Source organism: Protopterus annectens, chromosome 7.part0 (genome assembly GCF_019279795.1).
Source record: "Protopterus annectens isolate FY-2018-M chromosome 7.part0, PAN1.0, whole genome shotgun sequence".
Lineage (NCBI taxonomy): Eukaryota > Metazoa > Chordata > Ceratodontiformes > Protopteridae > Protopterus > Protopterus annectens.
In genome coordinates, this window is record NC_056739.1 from 1,693,930,595 (window position 1) to 1,693,955,846 (window position 25,252).

General features: G+C 37.9%; 1 protein-coding gene across 2 annotated transcripts in view; it reads left to right on the top strand.

Annotated features, from left to right (window-relative positions):
- Positions 1 to 25,252, top strand: part of FANCI (FA complementation group I) — a 2,406,750-nt gene that overhangs the window by 773,436 nt on the left and 1,608,062 nt on the right. For both annotated transcript variants that reach the window (XM_044078210.1, XM_044078208.1), the window contains exon 11: positions 7,865 to 7,957. In XM_044078210.1, the coding sequence (XP_043934145.1) occupies positions 7,865 to 7,957 (93 nt within the window). The remainder of the gene's footprint in view (positions 1 to 7,864; positions 7,958 to 25,252) is intronic.

A 25,252-nucleotide genomic window follows, 5' to 3' on the forward strand; every position in this document is an offset into this window, starting at 1 on the left:
CAGAGTTGCAGTACATTAAATGCACAAAGTTGCCCACAACATATTGAAATTTCTTAACTCTCTTTTTTTTGGCATGGAGGGGTCGTATTAACTCTAGAAAGAATCTGAAATTAAAACAATTAAATGTAGAATAAAATATTTTGACATTTGTAATGTCCATGATTATTTCCATAGTCTCAACTAAAATAAAAGGATCCAGTATCGATATAACATTTGCTCAATGGTAAGTGTTACCATAATCTCTTTTAGTGTATAGGCTGCCTTAATAAGTTACTTAAAATTCTTATTAAAAAATGAGTGCAGTAATAAGTTGTACCCTTAGAAAGGACAGAATGATGTCTGTCGAACTCTTAAGGCAAGCCTTTCAACATTACATTGGTGCTAGTTTATGCTGAAGCTACTAATGCCAAAGAGGAGGAAGGCAACCCATTTTATGAAGATCTGCTGCACCTTCGTGAAGTAATTAAAAAAAAAAATTGCATTCATTATAGTTGATGGAAATGCTAAAGTTGCTAGTCAAACTGCTTCTGAAATAATGGGCAAGTGTGGCCTTGGAGTATGGAATGAGGTGGGACACAAATAGAATTCTGCCAAGATAATTCACTTTAGTTAACACTCATTTTCAACAGATACGTTGTATACGTTTTACATTACCTGATGAAGCGTTTGTGAGAGCTGCTATAGCTGGTGTTTGTTTAGTTGCTTATTAAATGTTATTAAGATGAGTTTGTTCATTTTAACCTCCCATGTTACTATAATTAGCATTCTCACTGTATTGGATTTACTCTCACTGTATTAGCTTTACTAATTTTTAGCAGCCTAAGAGATTACTTTTAATGTTAATATCAGCAGACATTAAGTACTAGTCAGAAATGGAAGAACGATAGACAGCAAAAGCAAGACCAGGAGTTAACTGTGGCTCCAATTGTCAGTTTCTTACAAAGTTTAAAATTAAAGAAAACCTGGGAAACTTCCAGGCCATCTAGATGCAAGTTCAATGTATTCCAGCTGAATGTGTAGTGGAGGTGAAAAACAGATATGCACTTTGTGGATGGAGCACCTGGCGAATGATGGACAGACATGGATGTTATTTTTCAGGAGATGGCAACACCTATTCCAGTTAGAAAGAAGATTAAGAAGGCAAGGTGACAGTCTGTAGAGGCTTTAGAAGAGAGGCAGAGGAAAGAAGGAGAGCCGAAAGTAATTGAAATAGGGAAGAATATAGCAAAGTGAATGCATAATTTCAGAGGCTAGGAAAACATTTGGAGCATATTTTAAATCAGTAGACTAAAGAAATGGAAGAAAATAGAATGAGAAAGTCAAGATGTCTCTTCAGTAAGACTGGTGATCTTATTGGAAAAAAAAAGAGACTATAAAAGGCAAAGATGGATGGAAGCTACTAAAAGTAAATGATATTCTGAGTAGGTGGCAGAAATATACAGAACTACATAAGAAGGACCACAATGCCATTAGGTAATATGACAATATGTTCTTTGATGTTGAACCAGGCATCCTGGAGTGTGTAAGTGGGTCTAAGAAATATTTGCTGATAAGAAGCCTAAAGGATATGAACTGTATCAAATCCTGTAACATGAAACAGTTTCGGTATTGCTTGGAATTTGTCGTCAAATTATAAAATGTGTTGCACTGAAGGTCATTTTGTGCTCCATTTCCAAAAAGGGCATGCTAAAGATTGCAGAAGTTATTGAATAATTTCACGTGCTTCAAATTCTAACAAGGTGATACTCGAGACCTTGCAAGCTGGACTCCAGCAATAAGTGGACCAAAGACTGTCAGATGTACGTGCTGGTTTTAGAAGGGGCAGAGGAATCTGAAAACAAATTGCCATTATTCTCTTGCTAAGAGAAAACGCAAGGGAGTTTTAGAAAAATATTTACTCATGCATTATTGTTTTCTGTAAATGCTTTGACTTAAGTGAACCATAACAAATTTTGGCAAGTTCTAAGAAAAGTGGGTATACATGGTCACCTTGTTTTTCCTACTGAGGGGTCTGTAAGCAGAACAAGAATCATCAGTTAGTTGAATGTGGAACAGTTTAATGGTTAAAGACTGGGAAATGAATGTGACAGGACTACATACTGTCACACTACTAGTTTAAGTTATGTAGTGACTATACTGTGCAGAATGCTGAATTAGAAAAATTTGATACTGGAATCAAAATTGTTGTCAGAATATTAACAACCAAGATATGAACATGATATTACTATGATGGTTGAAACTGACAGAATAAAAAAGCCTGTTGATGAAGGTGAAGGTAGAAAGTACAAAAGCCAGCTTGCAGATGAGCAACAAAACTAAAACTGTGTCTTGCCCCATCAGTTATTTGCTAATAGATGAAAAAGAAATGGTGGCATTGATAAAAATCAGATTACGTCATCTTATTCTATCAATTATTTGCTAATAGACGGGGAAGAAGTGGAGACAGTTATAGATTTTCTTTTTCTTCAGTCAAAGATCTTTGCAGATAGTGATTGCAACCATAAAATTAAGTCATTTAGCTCTTGGAAAGAAAGTAGTGACATATCTGGATAAGATTTTAATCAGCAAAGACATCACATCACATTGTCAGCATATCTTGTTAAGGCTTAATAGAGCAAATACCTCATATTGTCAAAAAGGTGTGTATATTTGAAGCTATGGTTTTCTCAGTAAAATATGGCTTTGATAGTAGGGCTATAAATAAGGCTCTGCACCTCCAGTGTCCCACATCCAGCGCTGGGTCTACTAGTCACTCATCTGCCCCTGGACTAAAACCAAATTCTAACCAGGGCTAACGTGGATCCTAATAGTGTCCTGAGCATGGTGGTGCTGTCCTACATTTCCGGGGAGGGGGGGGGGGTTGTTACACATTTATAGGCCTGCCCCTACTTTCCCCTTCTCAAATTATGTGGTTATGTTGTGGGAGTGGGCATTCGATGAGAACATGCAGCATTTTGCTTTACCTCTACAGAATCTTAGTCCTGCTTCCCTGTATCCCCTCTTATGGTTTCCCCTGTACAAATTCCATCTCTTGCTAAGGAGCTAAAGAGAATACCCACATAACTGCATCCCACCCTGGGATGGGCATATGCCATCCTTCCCTGCTGCTTCTTCAGAAACCCGAGCCGCTAATTGATACTGGGTCACCTTGGCTATATATAGTCATGGTTTTTATCCCTCTATACCATTGGAGTGGTGCCACAGTGATGCTTTTAAATTGTCATGCTGTACAAGACTTTTGAAAATTCTTTGTCCTGTAGAAATGATCATCTCACTCAGTACTTAAGGAAATACAACTCGGACTTTTTTGAAGAGTCTGGTAGTAAAACTAAAACAAGCATACTTTGCCACATAAAGAAGCAATTGTTGACAGACAAGACTGGTATGTTAGTCATTCAGGTCATGGAGGGTCAGATTTCAATAGATTAATTAACAGCAAAATCAGTAGTTAGAGTAGTTTTTAGTAGACATCCCATTTTCTTGCTTCAGTTATTGAATGTGCAAATTGCACCTTACAATAGCTGGATTACTTTTCTACAATTATTACTCTTTTGTGACATACTTTTACTATCAAATTACAAAATAAAATACTTTATAGTCAGAGTTATGAAACCTTTTGTGCCATCTTTCCCTTGATGTATTATACAACTGTCTTCCTTTTCTGATTGTTGCTCATCCCATTTCATTTCCACTTCTTTTGCATGCACACAGATATGTAGTTTCTTATATAGTTATTCTCCATTATTTCTTAAGATGGATAAATTGGCAACTCCTACTTAGCCATATCTTCCTCAGCATTAATAAAAGTCAGTACTTCATCTGTAGAAAACAGTTTCAGCACAGTTAGGAAATTAAACTTGTATTTCATACTAGCATCTCTTACCTTCCCTGATAGCATCCATAAACTGTAGTCAGTGTTGTAAAGTTCATTCATGTAATCATGATACAGTTGCCCAGCCCACTATAGTGCATTTTCTCCTGTGCTGCCATGTCCACCACAGTGCATGTTCTTTTTCATAGGTCATTAGAAATTTTTGAAAAATAATTGTAAGTTTGCCATATGTTCTGTGATGCAGTCAGTGGTAACTGACTCACTTGGATTTCTGGGTGATAATTTCTTGAAGCCTGTTCACTGTGTCATCTTATTTTTTGCAAATTCCAACAGAGCTAGTCCAATTCTTTCCAACACTCCAGTCAGTCTCATTTTTTTAATTGCTACAAGTTTTATCCTCCATTTGAATCAGTTGTTGTTATACATCTTCTACCTGATCATATAGCACTTTTATTATATTTTGTGTTTTGGCCACCTGATTGCTATCATGGTGATATATTGAATATGTTGGAACTTCATACCATTATCACTAACTACTTGAAGTGTTGTGATATACTGTTCTAGCCATCCTGAAATGTGCCACAATCCAACTTTTAGCTCTTTCAGTCATCTTGTTACTTCTTTAATGTACTGTCAAATCAATTTTTTATCATCTGCTGAGCACTGTTTCAGTGGCTGCCAGTCCTACAGATCTTTTTATTGGGCATTTCTTCCTCCACATAAACACACACTACTAGGGTTTCCATTTTGTCTGCCACCATTTGAGCAGGAAAACCTTCACACTAATTTTACTTATTATAAAACATTATATAATCACAAATTAAATAAATAACATTTCCAAAGTATACAGAGTAAAAGAGGAAATTACCAGGATTTTCAAGTACCTTTAGAGTTCCTCAGCCTAAGGCTTTTTCATTCTCAGTGTAGTTTTTGTCCTTGTAAGACTGCTTCAGAAAGGCAAACATGTTATGTGGTTTATGTTGTCCCTTTCTTATTTTGACGGGTCGTGATAAGATCATGTGTTCATTTTTTTTTAGTGATTCACTCCAATTTTTATTAGTTGCCATCTTCTAAACCATTTTAATGTACTTCTGAGTATTAGGTTTGGAAGTGCTGCTAATGGTGTTTTCTACTGAAGCTTAGAAATCTAGTTTCACGCCACAGATCTAGCTATCTTTGTGCAGCTGGTCATCTGAGACTGAGAGTTTGCACATATGATATGCACACCATATTAGTTTAATGACATTTTTGCTGACCTTGTAGTTGAAGCTTGTCTAAAGTGGGCACACCAATCCAGTTCCTGGACCCATTCTGTCCATCCTGTTTCTCAGGCTGGAGAACTTGAGTGTTGAGTTGGAGTTCAAGACTAAACTTTGCAGCTGTGAGGTGAGCTCTGTATCTACAGAGCTACCATACTGTATGGAGAACACTGCATTACTGCAACTGCTGCCATCCTGCTAACAGCCAATTAAGCATATGGCAGATTGTGTGTCCAAGTTAGAACTTGCAATTCAGATGTGGTGTACTGGGCTACATGGTGCCCAAAGTATTGTTTGCTGTACATATACTGTTGGTTTGCTTCCATGTTTGAAGAAGTTTACATAGTTTACAGGAAAGTTATTCATCTTATTTATTTATTTTTTGTAGTAATGTTTTTATATAATTTTTTCACATTTGTCTGTAAATATAAAAAAGTAAAGAGGGTATTTCAAGCCATTTATCCATATTCCCCCAACCAAAAGAAGGCTTCTTGGTCTTATCCAGTCAGAAGGAAGCTGCAGCTCAAGAGATTCAAAAGCTGCTAACCAAAAGAGTCACTCAGGAGGTCCCACCAGATGAGAGAGGATTCAGAAAATGTCCTTCCATATCACTGTTGCAGTATTCTTTGCAATAGGGACCCCTGCCAACGGTAGCCAGATGTCTGGCCAGTATACCAGAGCTTTTGGGTTATAATAAGGATGCCGTAAGTCAGACATATGCTTCCCACGCACAGCATAGGGTATAAAGGTGACATACTGTTCTTGGAACTTTGCCACCAGTACAAATGTCTTCTTCGATCGTCGGTCTAAGTGCTCATTCATCTAGTGGTTACCAAGCTATTTTTCAGATAAGTGCCCTCTTGGGTTTTGTCTTCTTATCGCTTTTTAATTCATGGTTGCTGGGTTCATGTCATAGCCGGCCTTAGGCGTAGGACAACTATGCGGCTGCCTAGGGTGCTGCTCTAGCAGGGGCACTTTTCCAGTATTTACTTGATGTAGGTAGACCAGGATGGGGGCACTGGGTGATGTGGGAGTGTGCCGTGGAGCTCTTTTGCCTAGGGCACCAGTTGACCTAAGGCCGGTCCTGGTTCACGTCATCCAGAAAAGAGAAATGTTAATGTGGGGGACAGATTCCTCATAAGGAGCTTCACAAGCTTTGGTTGTATTGCTTAGCTGTTTCTCACAACCATACATCTTGTCCCATTTATCAGGTATTTGTTCCAGAAACCTTGTTTAGTCATCTCTCTTCTTAGTGATCTACTTAGAAAATCAATGTCTTAAATTGTTAGCTTAAGTCTGCTATGGACAGTCAAACAAGACAGAGCGACTATATAACAGATCTTCTCCCCTCCTACTCTAGCTGTCCCTTTATCCCTTCTAGAAAGTCTGACTCTCCATTTCTGTCTTTGGTAAAGGATTGTTTCAGACAAATGGGTTCTGAGGCTAAGTCAGCAAAGTTATCGAAGGCAATAAGAAGATATTCCTCCATTTTAGGAAGTCATTCCACATGGATCAGACCAAACCTCTCTGTTCCTTGTTGTCCTGCAGCACATACCATCTCAGGGGGAGGGTGGGGTGGGGAATAGAAACATTACTTCCCAGTTGGAAAAAAAATGTTTTTTGTTTCATTTTATTTTTTTCAAGAATGGTTTTGGTGCCAAAGGAAGAAGATGCCTAGAGACAGGTGCAGACCTTTCTTTCCTAAACCAGTATGTGATGGTGCTCAAGTTCAAAATGCTTTCATTTTTTTACCCCTCTCTTCGACATTTGAGTTTTTTTGGTAACTTTAAATTTAAAAGATGCTTATCACATTCCTATTCATCAAGTCTTCAGATAATTCTTAAGATTTTTGTCTGCTTGGATCGCATTACCAATTCTCTGACTTACCCTTTAGGTTATCCACTGCACCACTAGTGTTCCGAAAGTGTTTGTCTCTTGTAATATCCCATTGCAGGCTACAGTGTATGCACATTTTTCCATGTTTAGATGGCTTACATATCTTTGTAGAGTCTTTTCAAAGTGTCCTGAATATCTTTTTGAGGAGTGAACTTCTATGCAGGCTGGGTTTCCAAGAGAACTTTTAGCAGTCTAGGATTGTGTTCCAATTGTACTTGCTAGACATCTTGTACTTCCACTAGAGAAAAAAAAAACTAGATCCTTATTTAGATCTGTTTCAGGGGTTTTCCACCTCAGGATTTTGGGTCCCTTGCTATCTCTGATTATCATGATTCCTCTGGCAAGACTCCACACACAGGAGAAAGATAAAATGGTATCTAAAGTCTATTTGATCCTGGAACCAACACCCATTATTTTTTTCATATTCCAGTTCTGGTATTTGTGACAAAAGAGGAGAAGCCAGTCACCATAGACATCTTGGGCTTTGCTAGGGGAGCAATGTCAAGGGGGATAGAAGTGCATGGTAGGTATTCAATCAGCAGGCAGAGTGAAAGTGAGGGAGGGAGCCAGACTTTTTAGAATCTGACTTTTGTACCTTAGGCAAGATGCAACCTGTGTATCCTAAAGTTTACTGCAGCAATGATGAATTCGAGCATCTTCTGTTAATGGGCAAGTACAACTTGCACGCAAAAAATACAGTTATGTAAGTTGCACAGCCTTGAAATGCTTCAGAATTACAGAAGAAAATAAAGTCGTAGCAATAATTCAGGACAAATAATGAACACCCACAAAATGATGAAATATGAAAAGTGTTAAGGATGAGTGAAGTTGAAGTTTCTTGTTTCAAAGACTGTTTAAAAAAAATGTTTTCTTACAGGCTGGGCAACAAGGTGATGCAAGCAAAATTTTATGTCCTTTTACTGTGGCTCTAGTGCTTTCTGTAGCAAGAATCCATCGATTTGAGGAACAGGTATTTTCTTTTTATTTGCTTGTTTTATTTTTGCTTTTTGAGGCATTAAATATAAACTGCATTTCAGTGTGGAAAAAACATGGTAACACACACACACACACACATATATATATATATATATATATATATGTGTGTGTGTGTATGTATATATATATATATATATATATATATATATATTTTTTTTTTTATTATTTTTATTTTTTACTTTCATTGCAGGTTTAGTGTATTGAGCTTTTTTCACTTTAATTTATGTGGTGTGTTTTTAAAGATGCGCTTATGGTGTTTCTTGGAAATACTGTTTTTCACTGTGGGATAGAACATGGATACATTTACAATATGTGAAGCAGCAAAAAAAAAAACAAGCATTTTATTTGAAAATATGGTAGCAACCCACAGGTTATAATTAGCACAAAAGAAAGTTTGTAGGTTTATGCTTCTTGCTGGTCTCTGGTCCATCACTGCATGTTGCTTGAAAAAAATAAATGGCTTTTGTTTCCAGCAGGGCTACTTTTTTACTAAATGATCTTATTTTCAAGTTGCTAAAACAAAGTGACTGTGCCCCACTAAAAGTAAAACTGCTTATCCAGGAAAACTCCTTTAATATCTGAGAAGGTTAAAAACACAGCTACTTCTCCCCTTGTTTCAAAACAGATTTGTGGGGTAAAGCGCCTTTTTTAGACTTCAACCTTCTATATAGATCCTACTTGTCTGATGAAATCAAAAATCAGAAAACCTTCAAAGATTTTAAGAACACTTTTAAAAGATCATTTTCTTGCTAAATCCACCTGCAGCTGGTTTCATAATGACGAATTTGACTTTTTCTGATTTGCATTTTGCCCAAAGTATGTCTGTGTATCTGCTTGCATTTATTAACCTTCTCTACATATAAGCCTATTGTACAGAATGAAAACAAGCATATGTTCTGTGTAATTTGTTAAAGTACGTGCATTTTATAGAACTTATATATGCTGCTCCTTGAGCCTGGGTTGTGGCCGAAAAGTTCAGTCACTCCATTATCAGATAGCAATAAAAAATAAACTTTAGAAGCCTTTATGGAAATATGGTGCAGTATACTGTTTCTTAATCATGTTTTCTTTCTGATTTCCTGTTAATTTATTATTATTTGAATTTATATCTATGAAATATTCCAACATTTTCAATGGAGGTCCAAGAAGTAAGTGTTTTATGTTATGACTTTATGATGTTTGAATTCTAAGTGAGTTTAAAAGTGAATTTGACTTTAAATTAAAACTCATGGTTTATAGTGGATAAAGATTCCCTTTCTACACCTGCAACTCCTTGCTTAATAAAGTAATTTCTAAGGTCATTGCTTATTACTTGGGGAAGGAGAATTTCCTTATATTCTTCAAAATCAATTTGTGTATTTTATGCATATATTGTACCTTGCCCTCAAGGCATTTATAGTGAAGGTATTGTGTAGAGCATTGCTTACTAAATGGTGAGTCCAGCCTCCTTGGAAGACCCTCGGAGGCCTAAGCAAACCTGAAAATTAGCAGTATGTACAGTTTTGCTAATGTTTAGATATTATTTTTTGTGATATAATCAAGATAACTGGAAAAAGTTTAGTAGTATTATTTTGGGGTGGATTGTTAATGTAAACTAAAAGATTACCAGTCAGTTACTCATTAGAAATTGACATACTTCCAGAAGCAAATTAGTTTAGTTTTAAATGGTGAGGATCAAACTCATTTTTGATATTTAGTGGGAGGACCTCGTGTCCAGTGGAGATGTTTTCTGTAGCGTATGGGTGGTTTACTGTATTCTAGAGAAAAGCTCATTGAAACTTTGAATATAGTTGGAGACATGGACTGGATATGCAGGTGTAGTGTGAGGATTTTTACATGAACATTGCCAAACTGAAAATAGAAGACATACAAGTACAAAATGTGAAAGAAAAAAGTGGGATGCATTGTTGCATAAAGAGACAAGCAGGAGTAACTAACTTAGTTGTATCTGATCCAAGTTGCAAAGGCCTAAATCTAAACTGCAGAAAAAATATCAACAGATTACAGTCAAACTTGTATTAAAGTAATTTTTAAATTAGCATTGGTGAAACTACTGTGGAATTAAAAATCTAAGCCAAATAAAATGAATTCAATCATGAGATAATTAATTCTGATAAAATACAGGAATGCGATTGTTGTAAGATCCAGCAACAAAAATCACTTGCAGATCACTAAAGCCAGTAACTCTGCTGGTGAAGCACTATACTTTTGTGCCATAGCCAAATTATGGAACTCCCTCCCACCCACAATTACCTCCGTACCATCATGCACCCACTTCAAAACTTTACTAAAAGCGCACCTAACAACATGCTGGCTGTGCCCTTGCAACTCCCACTCTAATATCACCCACCCCATCCAACCACTACCTTTCTTTCCACCCCACTAACTACCTTGATTATAGCAAGCTCAGATGCTCTTAAGCCTAGTACTTAGTATACAGCAGGAACTTCTTATTGTAACATTTGTTAATGTCTGTTATGTACTTCGCAGATAAAGATTTTAGTTGTCTACTGATGTACTATGTTCATCTGTAAATATGTTTGTAATTAATTGCTATGTTAATCAAATTGTTAATTGCTATGTAATCCAGTGTAACTACTGTCTGTTTATTTTAACTGTGGAGCTTTTCTCCCCAGGCCACTGCTGAAAATGGACCTACGTCCAGTCGGACACTCACAGTCAATAAATGTTAATAAATAAGTAAATACATGTGGAATGCAGAAGAGGAGAGAAGAGTAAGAAGACAAAGTAATAAAAATTGTGTGGGAAAGGAGCAAGAGCATCACTTAAAGGGAAAACGAAAGTGTACTGAGAACTAACAGTTAAGGGTGTTAGTCCGAATAAGTCTGGGTAGCATGATGACCCATTAATTAAGATGTTTGCCTCACAACTTCTAGGGTGCTTTTGTTTCTTCCCAAAATATAGCATGCTGGGTTTGATTGCTTATAGTAAACTGTAATGTGCGTGCGTGTGTGTAAGTAAATTAATTCTTTAATATCAACCATTCAAATGTAAAAATACAAAAGACAAATCCAGAAAGATTCAAAACACAACAAAGAAAAACGTGAACTATTTCATGTAGTGAGCGAGTTCCTAAACTCTCCAGACTCCTTGCTGATTATATATATTAACACCAGTATAGCTGAACAGTAGGGAAAGGGCAAATTCCCACTTCCCTCTGCACAGTGACTTTGCACACAAAAGCCGGCAATACTTAAAACTAAGAGACTTCAGTCTCTTAAGCTGGAAAAGCAGTGTTTTATATTCTGACAAGCAGATGAACAACCATATGTGTATCTATAGCTGTATAGATATAGCTCTCTCTCTCTCTCTGTGTGTGTGTGTGTGTGTGTGTGTGTGTATAAATATAAATATATATATATATATATATATATATATAAAATGTGTGTGTGTGTAAATGGTTAATTCATTATTTTGTTAAAATGTTTTACAGTATTTGATTGAAGTTGGTTTACTGTAATGCTTAATTTGATCAAAGTTGTCACAGAGTAAGTGAATGGATACGATTCATTCATTTTTTTTTTGTGGAAGGGAATCTGAACTTAGTAGCAGCAGACTGTTAAGAATAAGTATTTTTTCATGTATTACTAGTGAGGAGCAGTAACATATGAGTGCTCTTATTAGAAGTATTTACAAGGTTGCAACTTGAGTCCTTAATGCTGTACTTGTTAGTGTTTGTATTGACTAATAACTTTGAGCGTTATGTTTGCGTAATGCTGATTCTACCCAGATGCTATGGATCATGAGCATAACTATATGTTGCTAAGGTGTGTTAATAAGCAGTGTTTAAATTCCTTGAGAGAGAAGGTGCTTATATAAGATTTGGTAGAATATTCTCATTTTTTGTTACGTGGTTAGAGTAGATAGTCACCATGAAAGTTCCTAGATTTTCCTGAGTGAAGAGGGCTTTGTTTGGTGAAGTGTAGCTGCTGGGTTTGTACCAGTACAATAAGTTAGCAGTGAATAGATTATTTTATGGAAGACGAGGATTTTGTATGTAGTTATCAACTGAGTGTATAAAAGGCTGTTGCGAAAAACAGTCCATTTAATTTGCTGTAGTGCTATTAAGTGGTTGGTGCTATTGTGGGAGACGAGTGGCAAAATTAGACAATAACATCCACAATGCCACTACAAAAAAAAAAAAAAAAAAAACACCACTGACTGATTACTCTACAGTCAAAACTCTTCCTAATCCTTCAAGCACAAATAAGTGCAGGTCATCACTATCGAAGTCCAAGCCTCGTCTTCACTTAATCAGTAACTGCAAACAAACCAGCTACCTAAATTAAACTCTGTAAATTTGTCTCTTGCTTACAAAATAGAACCCACAACAGCATAACAGAGCAGTAAATTAAATGGCTTGAATTGCCCAAATTAAATCATAATACATAAATCATACAGACATATATACATGCATATGTATGTGTGTACACACACCACATATCTGTAGGGTCTGTATTGATCGGTATGTTTGAGCGAGTGCTAATCGATCAGAAATTCAAAATGCCTAAACAGCGTTCTGTAAACCTAGGAGTGAAGTTATACTGTGTGTATGTATATGTATGTGTGTGTGTGTGTGTGTGTGTGTGTGTGTGTGTGTGTGTGTGTGTGTGTGTGTGTGTGTGTGTATATATATATATATATATATATATATATATATATATATATATATATACTGTGTATATACAGTATGTATATACAGTATGTATATATGTGTGTATATATAATATATGTATACATACAGCACACACACAAACATAAACACAGCCTCCCCCCATAACCAAACAAACCACCCTACACTAAAGATAAGCAGGGGGCACAGCCCCCCACCCCCCTACACCCCCCCACACCCCCCCTACTTTAATATTCTAACTGGTACCTGCCTGTGCTTTGTCATCTTTTCATCCTCTGTCAGAGATAGGTAGCATTGTCTTCTATTTTTGGATTATTTTGGCTAACCCTCCAGTCTAGCACCATGAGGTAGCCATAGTAGTATGCCCATGCCAGGAACTGTGTGGCATCCCCCTATCAACAGTTTGCACCATAGTAGACATGAGCATTCAGGCCATTTCTGCTGAACCATACCCCCCCTGGTGGCAAACAAAAAGCACCTAAGTCAGTGTTGGGAACCCCCTGTGTCCTTCTTGAATGTGTGCATACTTCCACCCACATCCCTTTAAGGGATACTCATCACTGGACATACCATTCTGCAGCCATTGATGGTAGTGCAAGCCTTCACTTTCATGAGAGCAGTTAACCAACGAGGAACCACCATTCCCTCCTTCCTCTGCTTGACTTTTCCATCTCGCAGACCCCTACACAAGCTCATGTCATCTGGATCTTAATCAGGAATTTTTTTCCTCTGTTACAGAGCTAGGATGTGTATTGGTAAACACATTGTTCAAGAGACTGTGGAGAAGTGTTTTACTTACCAGATCAATGTTTATACAATTTACAGTGGTATTGCTTTACTTTGTCAGCTGACCATCACGCTTCTGTCCAGGTTGGTCATTCATTCCTCTTTGTGAATTTGTGTGTGTGTGTGTGTGTGTGTGTGTGTGTGTGTGTGTGTGTGTGTGTGTGTGTGTGTGTGTGTGTGTGTGTGTGTGTGTGTGTGTGCGTCTGTGTGTGTGTGCGTCTGTGTGTGTGTGTGTCTGTGTGTGTGTGTGTCTGTGTGTGTCTGTGTATGTGTGTGTCTGTGTATGTGTGTGACCCATCCCAAGGAAGTCTGTCTTAATGTGAACTTAAGCCACACACCTATGTGACTAAAAGTTAACAGCTAGATAACAGTTATCCAGGCATCAGTGAAGGTGTTTTGTTCTCTCCATTCTGCATTCATCCTCTTGTTGTTCATATTGTGGTTTCCTTCTTTACCCACTATGCTCCTTGTTCCAGCAGTCTGAGGGTCAGGATTCATCCCTCACCCTTCCCTAGTGAGACCATCCACATTTAAGGACAGATTAATTCTTTCCAGGCCTATAATATGTAACAAACTGCACAGTGTGCATCAGTCCTTTGTTTCAGACCTTTAATGAAAGGGTTTCTTGGGTTGTCTTAATACCACTCCCTGAACAGCTGTTGGTAAGCACTCATCCCACAGTGAGGCCTAAACCCTTCACCCTTTGTATTCTTGCTGACACTTATGTGACAGTGAATGTTACCAAATGGCTTTGTAGCATCAGGCCCATGTCCTCTGGTCTCTTCTACTTTCTGGTAACATCAGGCCAATTCTTACTGTTGACAAGCACAGCAGGTGAGAACTGACATCCTTCCTCCCAGAATGGCCAAGCTGGTGTTAGGTTCTCACTGCCATTCTACCTCTGTTGGCTCCTCTAGCTGCAGATCTTGCTAATGTAATCTAGGTTTTTTGGGTAGCAGTTAAGGCTATAGTTTTCATGGAATCAGCTATGGATACGGATTAATTTATTGGGTAGTATCCAAAAAGTTTTAGTAAAGGAGATTTCAGTGTAGTGAAACAGGTTGCTTTTAGTCATTTCTGAAAAAGGGAGGATGTGGGGGAGAGATGAAGGGCTCAGTCATCTTTAGATGATATTAGAACAGTGTTCCTTGACATTAGAAAAGCTTTTTACTCTTTATAGTGGGGTTTATCATTGCTGTGTTCGGGGTTTCAGGGTGTGAGATTTTATAAGTTAGATTAAAACTTTGTATATACATTTGTTTGCATTATCTTGTGTTATGCATATAATTATAATAATATGTACTAAATGTTTTTATTAATGTAAATTCTGTTTTGTATGTGAAATTTCTTGTATGTGGAGCTTTTCTCCCTAGGACTCCACTGAAAATGGGCACTTCTGGCCCAGTTGGACCATGCCGGTAAGCAAATGCAAATAAATATATAAATATATAAGTAAATGTAGTTCTAATTCAGTACATGTGCTCAGACAATGAGCTGATGCAAGATTGATCGACTTCTTTGAGGTATGTAATGCTTTCCGCTTTGATATGATTTCCACTTATTTTGAAAGCATTTTATGAATGTGATGTGCGCATTTATTTTATCTATTACTTATAGTTGGCCATCTCAAGATATTTTTTCGTGTGTGTGTAAAATTGTGTGACAAGTATAATATGCTTATTTGTGTTAAAATTTTTATTTTTTGTACATACTTTATTGGTATGCGTTGCACACAAATAGTTTGAACTTTTAACTTGTAAGATGCATGCAAACCAGGATAGAAATGATTTCTTTTAATTTCTTAATGTATTGTAACTAAGTCAATAAGCATTTGTTTCTGCCTGTTGGTTCTGGTTGTATCTTAAAAGATTATCTGTAACTGTTTGCCCACCTGATTAACATAGTGCAATAAATAAGTAAAAAAAAAAAATAAAAACTCCAGATTCTTATCAATGGATAGTAACTAGGTTTGTGAATATGGAACTTGTTACAAAGCAAGGCTGCCCTTTTAACCTATTCCTTATGGTGGTCATGCTTTTAAAACGGGAAAGAAGTCTTCTGTTGCAAGACAGTAAGGTAGGGGAGTGGAACCATGAGCAGATGACTTATTTCTGATAGTGTCATTGATGCTCTAACAAGGATATAGGAGAACTTTAATACTTTCATTATCTCGTCAAACCTTGAGTTCAGCTGAGGAAAGATGATTGATGTTAAAGCAGGCAAGGTGGTTAATGATGTGTTAAAGACAGAAATAAATAGAAGTAAGAGAAGAATAATGTGAGATCAGAGTATAACAGAGAAGGGAAGAGACTTTTAGCAGATTGTTAGTTTTTTGCCCTGGAAGTAAAGAAGCTGTTATGGAAGTGGGGTAAAGCAGAGGCGTAACTTTCACGGCTATCTGGAAAGGTATAGCATACGTGTAATGGTTCTCCTGCATATTTCGTATATGGTGAGCCACAGTCTAATTCTGTAAGATCGTAAGTGGATACTTTTTTTTAAAATGAGATGCAACAGGTTTGTGTAGAATAGAAAATCTTGTAAGATCAACAAAAATGGGGAAAATACACGATGCCCAAAACTGATGGGGCATCATTACTGTAGATCAGAGCATGCGTATGTACCTTTTAATAAGCATTTCCAGATGTAAGCACGTGCATATAAATCGTGAGCACATGCAGGCAGCAGTGCCATTTTGAGAGAACAGCCACAGTGTGAACATGTATGAGTGTGGTAGTCAGTCTGTTTATAAGTTTATTTAAGATTAAGTTATAAAGCCTCATTCCTGATGTGTTTGTGTGTAATAAAGCTGCTTGAACTGAACCCATGAATGTTCGTCTGTTTTATCCTGACCAGACGAGCGACATGGTGTCAGAACCAGGATTAAGAAAGCAGCAACTTCAAGCCATGAGGTGCATAATTGAAGTTGAAGGCAATTAAGTTGGTTGAGTGAAATGGAGCTCAGACCAACAAAAAAGGGCCAGAAATGAACTAAAGATAAAGAAAATTGCACAAGTAATTTATTTGGCAAAGAAAATGAAACTGTGCATTTATAAGGCACAGAACGCATTATTAATCAAATGAGTAGCATGAAATGTATTGTTGAGCAAACGAGGGCCACAAAACTCATTAATTAAACTAAATGTTTGAAACTAAGATATTAGATAAAAGTAGCAGAGCTATTTATATGGGGCTGAGAATTACCTCTGGTTTGCATAACAGGCATGTTTAAAGTAAAATGGGCACAAGCAAAGTATAATGAGCATGATAAGAGATTAAAAGGGCATAACAAGTACAATAAAAGGGCAAATTAAAGTTAAAAAGCAAAGTGACTATCTTTTTTTTTTTTTTTTAGTGAAAGATTGTGTTTGGGCACAAACTACTATTTTGCATTGACCAAAGTCATTCAAAGTACAACTACAGTTGTTCGAAGTCTCTGAATGTGCAGTGTGCGTGTTTTATTACAGTGCAGTTATTTCAGAGTTTGCTGTGTACAAAGTACAGTTGTATTGCAAAGTGCAGTGAAAGTACAGCCATTTCGAAACGTTTATTGTGCTGTGTTCATTTATTCACAGAGTGCTGCCATTTCAAGAGTGTTTCTTACACTGTACAAAGTTATTTTGCAAAGTACAACCATTTTGAAAGGGTTCTTGTGCTGCGTACAGTTTATTTGCAAAGTGCATTCATCTCAAAGTGTTTCTTACTCTTGAGCTCGTTCTGCATTGTAAATTTATTTGCAAAGTACAGTCATTTCAAAGTATTTCTTACACTGTACAAGGGCATTCATTTTGATTAACTTAGCTGGGTCAGAAACCATTGAAAGAGAGCGTTCATTGGTGTATGTACCAGAAGTATATGCAGGAGATGGGGTAACCCGTCATATTGTAGTACCGGCTGAATCAAGGGAAGACCCTGAGTGTTTGAAATGTAAATTTAGAGAAATGTGCAATCCTCAAATATATTACATTAGAGAGGCACTTATTTTATACAAGAGGCCAAAAGCCTGGTGAAACTTTTGTAACTTATATCACTGACTTGAGAAATAAAGCTAAAACGTGCAGATTTGGTGACTTGGAATATGAGTTAATAAAGGACAAGCTTGTGTGTGGTGATAAAATAGTGTTGCATTGTGAAAGTTTGCTTTGTGACAGTGATTTAATGTTTAACAAAGCGATAGAGATTTGTCAAATCCATGAGCTCCCAGAAAAGCATACAGATATACTTACAAGTAATACAAGCATGGTTTCAACAGCCTCTAGAGCAAATGTGGACAGCATGCAACACGTGGCAAGCAGATACAGGCCTAAGCACATGGCAGCTGCAACTCCTACAGGTGTGGCAGGGAGGACCCATAGCTTTCTAGCAAGTTCCTATACTAGCTCAGTGAGTAGGACATGCTCAGTGCAGTATAAGGGTGTCAGCAAAACCCAGGTCAAGTCTTATTGTTAACTGTCATAATTGTGGTGCCAACTTTGAGTCTAAAAGAGAGAAGTGCTTAGCATTTGGTCAGCAATGCCACAAGTGTAAAAAACAGAAACATTTTCAAATGTTTTGCAAATCAAGCAAGCCTCGTTCAGAGAAAGGTCACTCAAAAAAGCAAGTTGATCATATAGAAAGCTGCAACCCTGTTTTCCATGTAGATGGTGCATCAGTGGTCAGTGAAAAGGCTAATGCAGTACATTTATTGACAAAGAATGAAGTATTTTGTACTGTCATGATCAATGGTAAACCCACAGAGCTCCAAGTAGACACTGGTTCAAATTGTAATGTAAAGTCAGCAGAAACATTTGCTAGAGTGAGAGTTGCTGAGCAGCTTAATTTGCTCTGTTGTGCGAAACTTGTTGCTTATGGAGGTGATGAAATTCAAACCAAAAGCTCAGTAGTGCTTTCATGCTGTTCAGCTGGGAACAGTTACAGCTTGCAATTTTATGTAGTCCGAAGACCCATGCAATCATTGTTGGGTCTCAGAGGCAGTTTGAGAATGAAACTGCTTTCATTTACCAAAGAAGTCAATCATGTAAGCACATGTTCCACCTTCAGTGGTACTCTTTTCTTAGAGTATGCTGGTGTTTTCAACGACACGCTAGGCAAACTTCCAGTTGTGTACTTCATGAAAGTAGACCCAGAGGTCAGTCCAGTGGTCAGACTAGGAAGGAGAGTTCCAATAGCTATGCAGGACAAAGTCAAGATCCAGTTAGACAAAATGGTGCAGCAAGGTATGATTCGTCCAGTCACAGAACCAACTGAGTGGGTGTCTTCAATGGTAGCCGCTCGTAAGAAAAATTCAGATGAAGTCAGAATATGCATTGACCTGAGAGACTTGAACAAGGCATTAAAGAGACCTCATCATCCTATGCATACAGTTGAGGAGATTGCAACTCTCATGCGAAATACCACTGTTTTTTCTGTCTTAGATGCAAAGAGTTTATTTTGGCAAGCAATGCTTGATCTCAAATCTTCACTACTGACTACATTCTAAGTTCCGCATTTGGTAGATACAGATTTCTCAGGATGGTTTTTGGAATAAATTCTGCCAGTGAAGTCTTTCAGCGTGCAATGGAGCAATTTTTTTTCAGGCTATCCGTGTACAGTAATGGTTGATAATTTACTGGTTGGAGGTAATGGTGAAGCAGAGCATGACAAAAACCTCAAGAAAGTTTTGGACCAAGCCCATGAAGCAAATTTAAAACTCAATCTTCTGAAGTGTAAATTCAGACTAGCAGAAGTAACTTAAGTAAGGGCGGTCATGGTGGGGCAGTGGTTAGCATTGTCGCCTCACAGCAAGAGGTTCTCCAGTTTGATACTCGACTGGGGTGCCTTCTCTGTGGAGTCTGATGTCCTCCCCGTGATCGTGTGGGTTTCCTCAGAGTGCTCCGGTTTCCTCCCACATCCCAAAGACATGCTGCAGGTGGATTGGAGACACTAAATTGGCCCTAGGTGAGAATGCGTGCGTGTGTGTGCCTTCTGTGAAAGGTTGGGTACCGGGCTGGCAACTCGACACTGTAAAACTCCACTGCCAATCATGAGCAGACAGGTGATCTGCTGTGGCGACCCCTAAATGGGAAAAGCTGAAAGAAAAAGAAGTTACTTAAGTAGGTCATTTATTTACCAGTACAGGCTCATGACCAGATCTTTCTAAACAAGCAACCATTCATGAGATGCCAGCTCCAGACAATGCCCAAGTTTTACAGCATTTTCTTGGTATGGTTAACTTTTTCGGTAAATTTATCCCCGGCTTTAGTTAATTATCAGTGCCTTTAAGAGGCCTGACATGCAAAAAATGTTGCATGGTCATGGTTAGAACAATACCAGAGAGCATTTGATAATGTAAATGGGCTAGCAATTTGCTGTTTGAGGTTAAGATACTATTATGTCCACAAACCAGTAGTTCTTTCCTGTGATGCTTCAGAGTTTGTTCTTGGTGCAGTTATTCTTCAAGATGGCAGACCTGTTTCTTATTCATCGAGAACTCTTACCCAAACTGTGATGTATGCTCCAATTGAGAAGGAACATTTGGCAATTGTGTTCACATGTTCGAAGTTCCATTATTATATATATATAGAAAGTGACCATCAACCTCTAGTCACCATTTTAAAGAAGCCTTTGCATTAAGCTCCAGCAAGACTGGAAAAAATGATGCTCAAATTACAAAAATATAATTTCAAAATGGACTGTACAGAGGGTAAACTTCTTTATCTGGCTGATACGTTACCCAGATTGCCCAGAAATACTATGGGAACAGCTTGATGCAGAGAATTTTGACTGATGTCATGGAAGTGCATAATTTTTTAACCACGAGACTTGAGCTGAGAGATCATACAGAGACTGATTCAATTTTGCAAAAGCTCAACCATTTCATCAATGTAGGATGGTCATCAGAGCAATCCTGTGTACCGCCAGAAGTACACCCTTACTTTCCATAACAGAGATGAGATGCTGATGGAAGATGGTATCATTTTCAAAGGACCAGAAGTTATTGTTCCTACCTACTTACAGCGTGAATACATTCAGGTTTTGCATTGTGGCCACCCAGGTTCTGATTCTGCCAAAAGAAGGATGAGAGGACTAGTATTTTGGCCTTCTCTATCAAAAGTCATTGATAAAGTGCTTTCTTCTTGTTCAGTGTATAACAATACTAAGCCGCATTTGCAAAAAGAGCCACTTCAGCTAAGCCAAATTCCTGAACTACCTTGGTCACCAGTAGCAACTGATATATTTGAGTGGAGCAATCAGCATTACTTAGTGTTGGTAGAATCTTACTCGAATTGGTTTGAAATCTATTTGCTATCTTAGCTAACGTCCAGTGCTGTTATTACTAATATGAAATGTCATTTCTCAGTCCATGGTAGTCCACACCGTTATTTCTGACTTCTGTTCTCAGTTTACCAGTCAATTGTTTCAGAGATTTGCTAAGGAGTAGGACTTTATCCATGTTGCTAGTAGTCCTGAATACCCACAGTCAAATGGCCTTTTTCTGAATGTGAAGTGGAGAGTGCAAAGCATTTACTAGAGAGATCAAAGCGTGACAATGCTGATATCTTCTTGAATTTACTCTATCTCAGAAATATACCCCGTGACAATCTACTTGGCGCACTTGCTCAGACTTCTTATCTAGGCAAACCAGAACAACCTTGCCTATTAGTTCTAGTTTGTTGGTGCCTAATGCTAAAAACAACAGAGCAATCACAGCCCAACTTTTAAGACGCCTTCTTCTCAGAAGTTTAGCTATGGTAAAAGGAGCAGATTTTTTCATCCGTTAAAAGGAGAGACTGTGAGGATGCAAACGGCGAACGGCTTTGATCAAATTGGTCAAGTGAGAGGTTTATGTACCGAGCCGAGATCCTACATAGTGGAATCTGAGGGTTTAGAGTATAGTAGAAACTGCAGACATCTTCCTGTATTAGAAGCGATATCGCAGCATCATATTTGTGATTCAGACTCTAGACCTCAGAGCAACCCTGACCATTTTCATAACAAAGAACATGTCACAGTATCCATTCCCATTCCTGGTGATGTCCCAGTTGTCCCCATAGTTGAACATTCCTTGAAGACGGTCCCCATTGCTAGATCCAATTCTGACTTTTATGTTACACGATCAGGTCGTTTTTCTAGACCTAATGTAAAATACACAGCAACCTGGACATGATTGTTTTGTGTGTGTCTTAAGTTTGTATGATTGCATGTCAGGTAATTAGCTCTGTATAATTGCATATCAGAAGATCATTTCAGTAAATTGCATGTCATTGAATACTGTCATTTCATATATGGATTATTTCTCAAAGAGGGAGGATGTAGATCAGTGTGTGTGTATGTACCTTTAAGAAGCATTTCGAGATGTAAGCACATGCATGTAAATAGTGAGCACATGCAGGAAGCAGTGCCATTTTGAGAAAAGAGCCAGATTGTTAACATGTATGAGTATTGTAGTCACTCTGTTTATAAGTTTATTTAAGTTTGTTACAAAGCCTCATTCCTGATGTTTGTGTGTAATAAAGCTGCTTGAATTGTACCCATGAATGGTTGTCTGTTTTATTCTAACTAGACGAGTGACAATCACTAATGGCTTGGCCTAATTCTGGCAGATCCTAAGGATGTCAATTTTTCTTCCTTCAAAGAAAAGGTGATAGGTTTTGTGTGAAATGGAAAATCGATTATGATTGTTAAAGGTAGGACAGTAGTATGCAATACTGCTGGTGGGGTGGGGGGAGTCATTGCCATGCAATATTGTATTCTTGCTTCTAAATTTAATTTCATAACTATAGACTAAAAATGTGGAGAAGAGGCCCTGTGCAGGTAGGAGATGTAGAGGGTGAGGTTCGGGTTAGGTAATTAGACAAGTTGGAGGAGGAGGAGGAGTCTGTCTTTGGATCCCACAGAGGGATTGACATAGGTGAAACTAGGAAAATTTGTCTAGGTAGAAAGACTTAAGCATGATGGAGAGAGCTGGAGTAATCTTAAGTTTAAAAGATTCAAATATTTTGTAAGGAGGTTAGACAAAGTCTGAGATTACTGTTGCAAGCATTTTCCTTCAGGAAGAGGAATCTTTAAATCTGTACTTGAATTTTGCCAAAGTAAGCATGGAAAGCCTTAAGCTGCAACACCAAGAGATCATTCTATTAAGGCATTGGCTAGATCTGCTGCCTTTTTATGTGATGATGCATTTGCTAGTATTTGTAGTGCTTGTAAGTTGTCCATAATCAGTTTTGTGAGGCATTGTAAGCTGGACTTTTTTCAAGTGCAGGTCTTTGGGATGGCAGCCACCCATCAGGCTTGACTATTGACTTTATCCTACTGGTTACGGCATTTCATTTTACCTTTTATTATCATATGTACAAGTTCTGAATTTCCACAGATTTTTAATATGAAGGTTCATCTTCTGTAAGATACTCTCCCATTTCCTAGCTGCAATGTGTCCCTCTGGTCTGGAGTTTGTCTCCTTTCTCCTTCTTTTTTCTTTCTTTCTGTATACTCAGTGCTACATGTGACATCTGGAGAGTGAAATTAGCGTTGCATGATGGAACGTGGAGGATTTTTTATAGCCTGGAGGAACTGCATCTTCCAAATAATTCTTTTGCCTACAGCTTTAGTCCCATTGGTTACAAAAGATGAACCATTTTCTTTACGATCTGTCATTATGCTAAGTACATACCTTTTCTTGTTCTTTATTTCATGAACAGCATCCTAACTCTTGTCATTGCCTGGCTGTATCTTAGACTGGCTCTGTGATGCAGAGGGATGGAGCTTTTCGACCCAGGCAACTAGGGTTTGATTATCGGCTCCAACACTAGAGGAGCCAGGCAGGGAAGAAGGGTGGAGGGGCAAACCCTACTTGCTTCTCACTGAGGATGGGGATGGATAATGAGCATGTGGCACACAGAATAGTGTGATTTGCCTGGTGGTGTCTAGAGAAGCCACCTCTACTTGTTTCAGGAGAAGGGGTAGAGCGGCTTGGAAGGAATACCCTTTCTTGAATTGAGGTGATCTCCTTTACAGTCATCCTACTGCACATGCCCTCCTCTGCTGTTCACCTGGTGTATACTAGGAAGAAGGGAGAAAAAACCCACAAAAAGCTAAAAATAATCCTGATGGCTGTATAAGTTTACCTTTTTCTATGTGATGGGGAATGACTGAGCTGATAACTGACATCCAGCCAGGGTAAAAATGGGGGGGGGGGCATCTCTTGTACATTCATTGTATTATTTTCTTTAGAATATATTGCACATTTTGATATATCCTTTCAGACAGTGTGATTTATGTTACATAGCTCACAGTTTATACTGCTGTATGTACTGTCTAGGGTTCGTGGTTGGTATGGGGAGACAGGGAAATATCTTTGTTGCTGTCTTTGATAGGGGGTGGGTTTTCACTGAAAACTGAGGTGTGAAGTGGTTGAATGGCTATTACATTTTTGTTATCTGCACAACTTAGTCTTTCATTTTATGCTGGTAGTAGTAACACTAAAGAAGTTTGTAAAGATCCATTCTCTTGAAGTTTTAAAATTGCTGTTAAATGTTGTATTACCGCACTTTATTTCTAAATAAATAGTATGTTTGTTTGAGAATGTCTAAAGGTGCATATTAAATTGCAGCTATGTAAAGAAGCCATTTGAAGGGATCAAATGGATTTGAGTGTAGCCATGTCCACATTTTCCCAATAATATGGGTTTGCTTTGGTCCTGAAATTTCTACTCATGGTGCAGAAATGTGTTAAGTGGAGAAGGAATTTTAACTTGATGCTGTTATGTAGGGATTAGTGTTGTGAAAGGTGAAGTATGCAGTATGTCACTTGAGATGTGTGTGGTATATATATCACCATAACTCTCAAGTGTGTTTTAAGGAACAAGTCCTAGTACCTGTCAGCATCTCTAGCATGCAGTAATATTTGTACCATGCACACTTCCAAGTACTGTACTGCACTTGAAAATTTAACATCTGTAATTTTTTTCAGTTTGAAATTTGCATTTAGTAGTGTTGTATATGACCAGGGTATGTTTTGTAGAGCTTTTTGATATGAAATCATTCTTCTGCCCATTTTAATTAATTGATTTTTTTTTCAGGATTTTACTTTCGCTACCTGCTGATCATCAGACCATTTCTTGGTCAATCAGCCCATTTTTTCCCTTCCAAGTGAGAGTCGACTGAGAGGGTGGTTGTTAACTAAGCAGCCATCTAGGGTGTTCCAAACTTTTTTCTTTTTTTTTGCCCTATTCTGTGTGCAGTCAGTGTGACATCATGAATGGGATGTACTGTAGGTTGACTGCAGAGGACATTGCTCTCTTCCGTAAGGGGCACTGTCTCTAAGCAACCCTGCCCATCTCCCTGCAGCACAAGTGGCTGTTTCTGGTAGTTCTCTACCAGGGAGACTGCACCACACTGCCTCAGAGTGCCTTGAAATCCCACCCTGTCCCTGTTTTCTTTAGTTTCGAGGCACTAATTGAACCCTGGTCTCCTTGGTCATAGTCAGGGTTCCATCCCTCTGTGCCATTTTGCCACACATGAAATCAAATGCTGTATAGGGTTATAACTGTTAGCTGCCTGGAATTTTGATTGGAACATTTTCAGGGTTGGGCTTTTATTTTAGGGACCTTTGTGTTTACCTGTTGCGAGATGTTTCATTTGTAAATGTTTTTGTAAATCACATGTTGGATCCAGTTTGTAGAAATTCATTGTCATGGTTCAGGTTCAGGTTCTGGTGAGCTGTAGACGGTATGTTAAGTATTTTGAGCTTAAAATTCCAAGCTTTTGTTAAAGTTGCATGTATTTGTTGAAAATAATGTTCAGAAAGTGCTTTGATTTTACATAAATAACTACCTGTTTAGTAAACAGATACCCC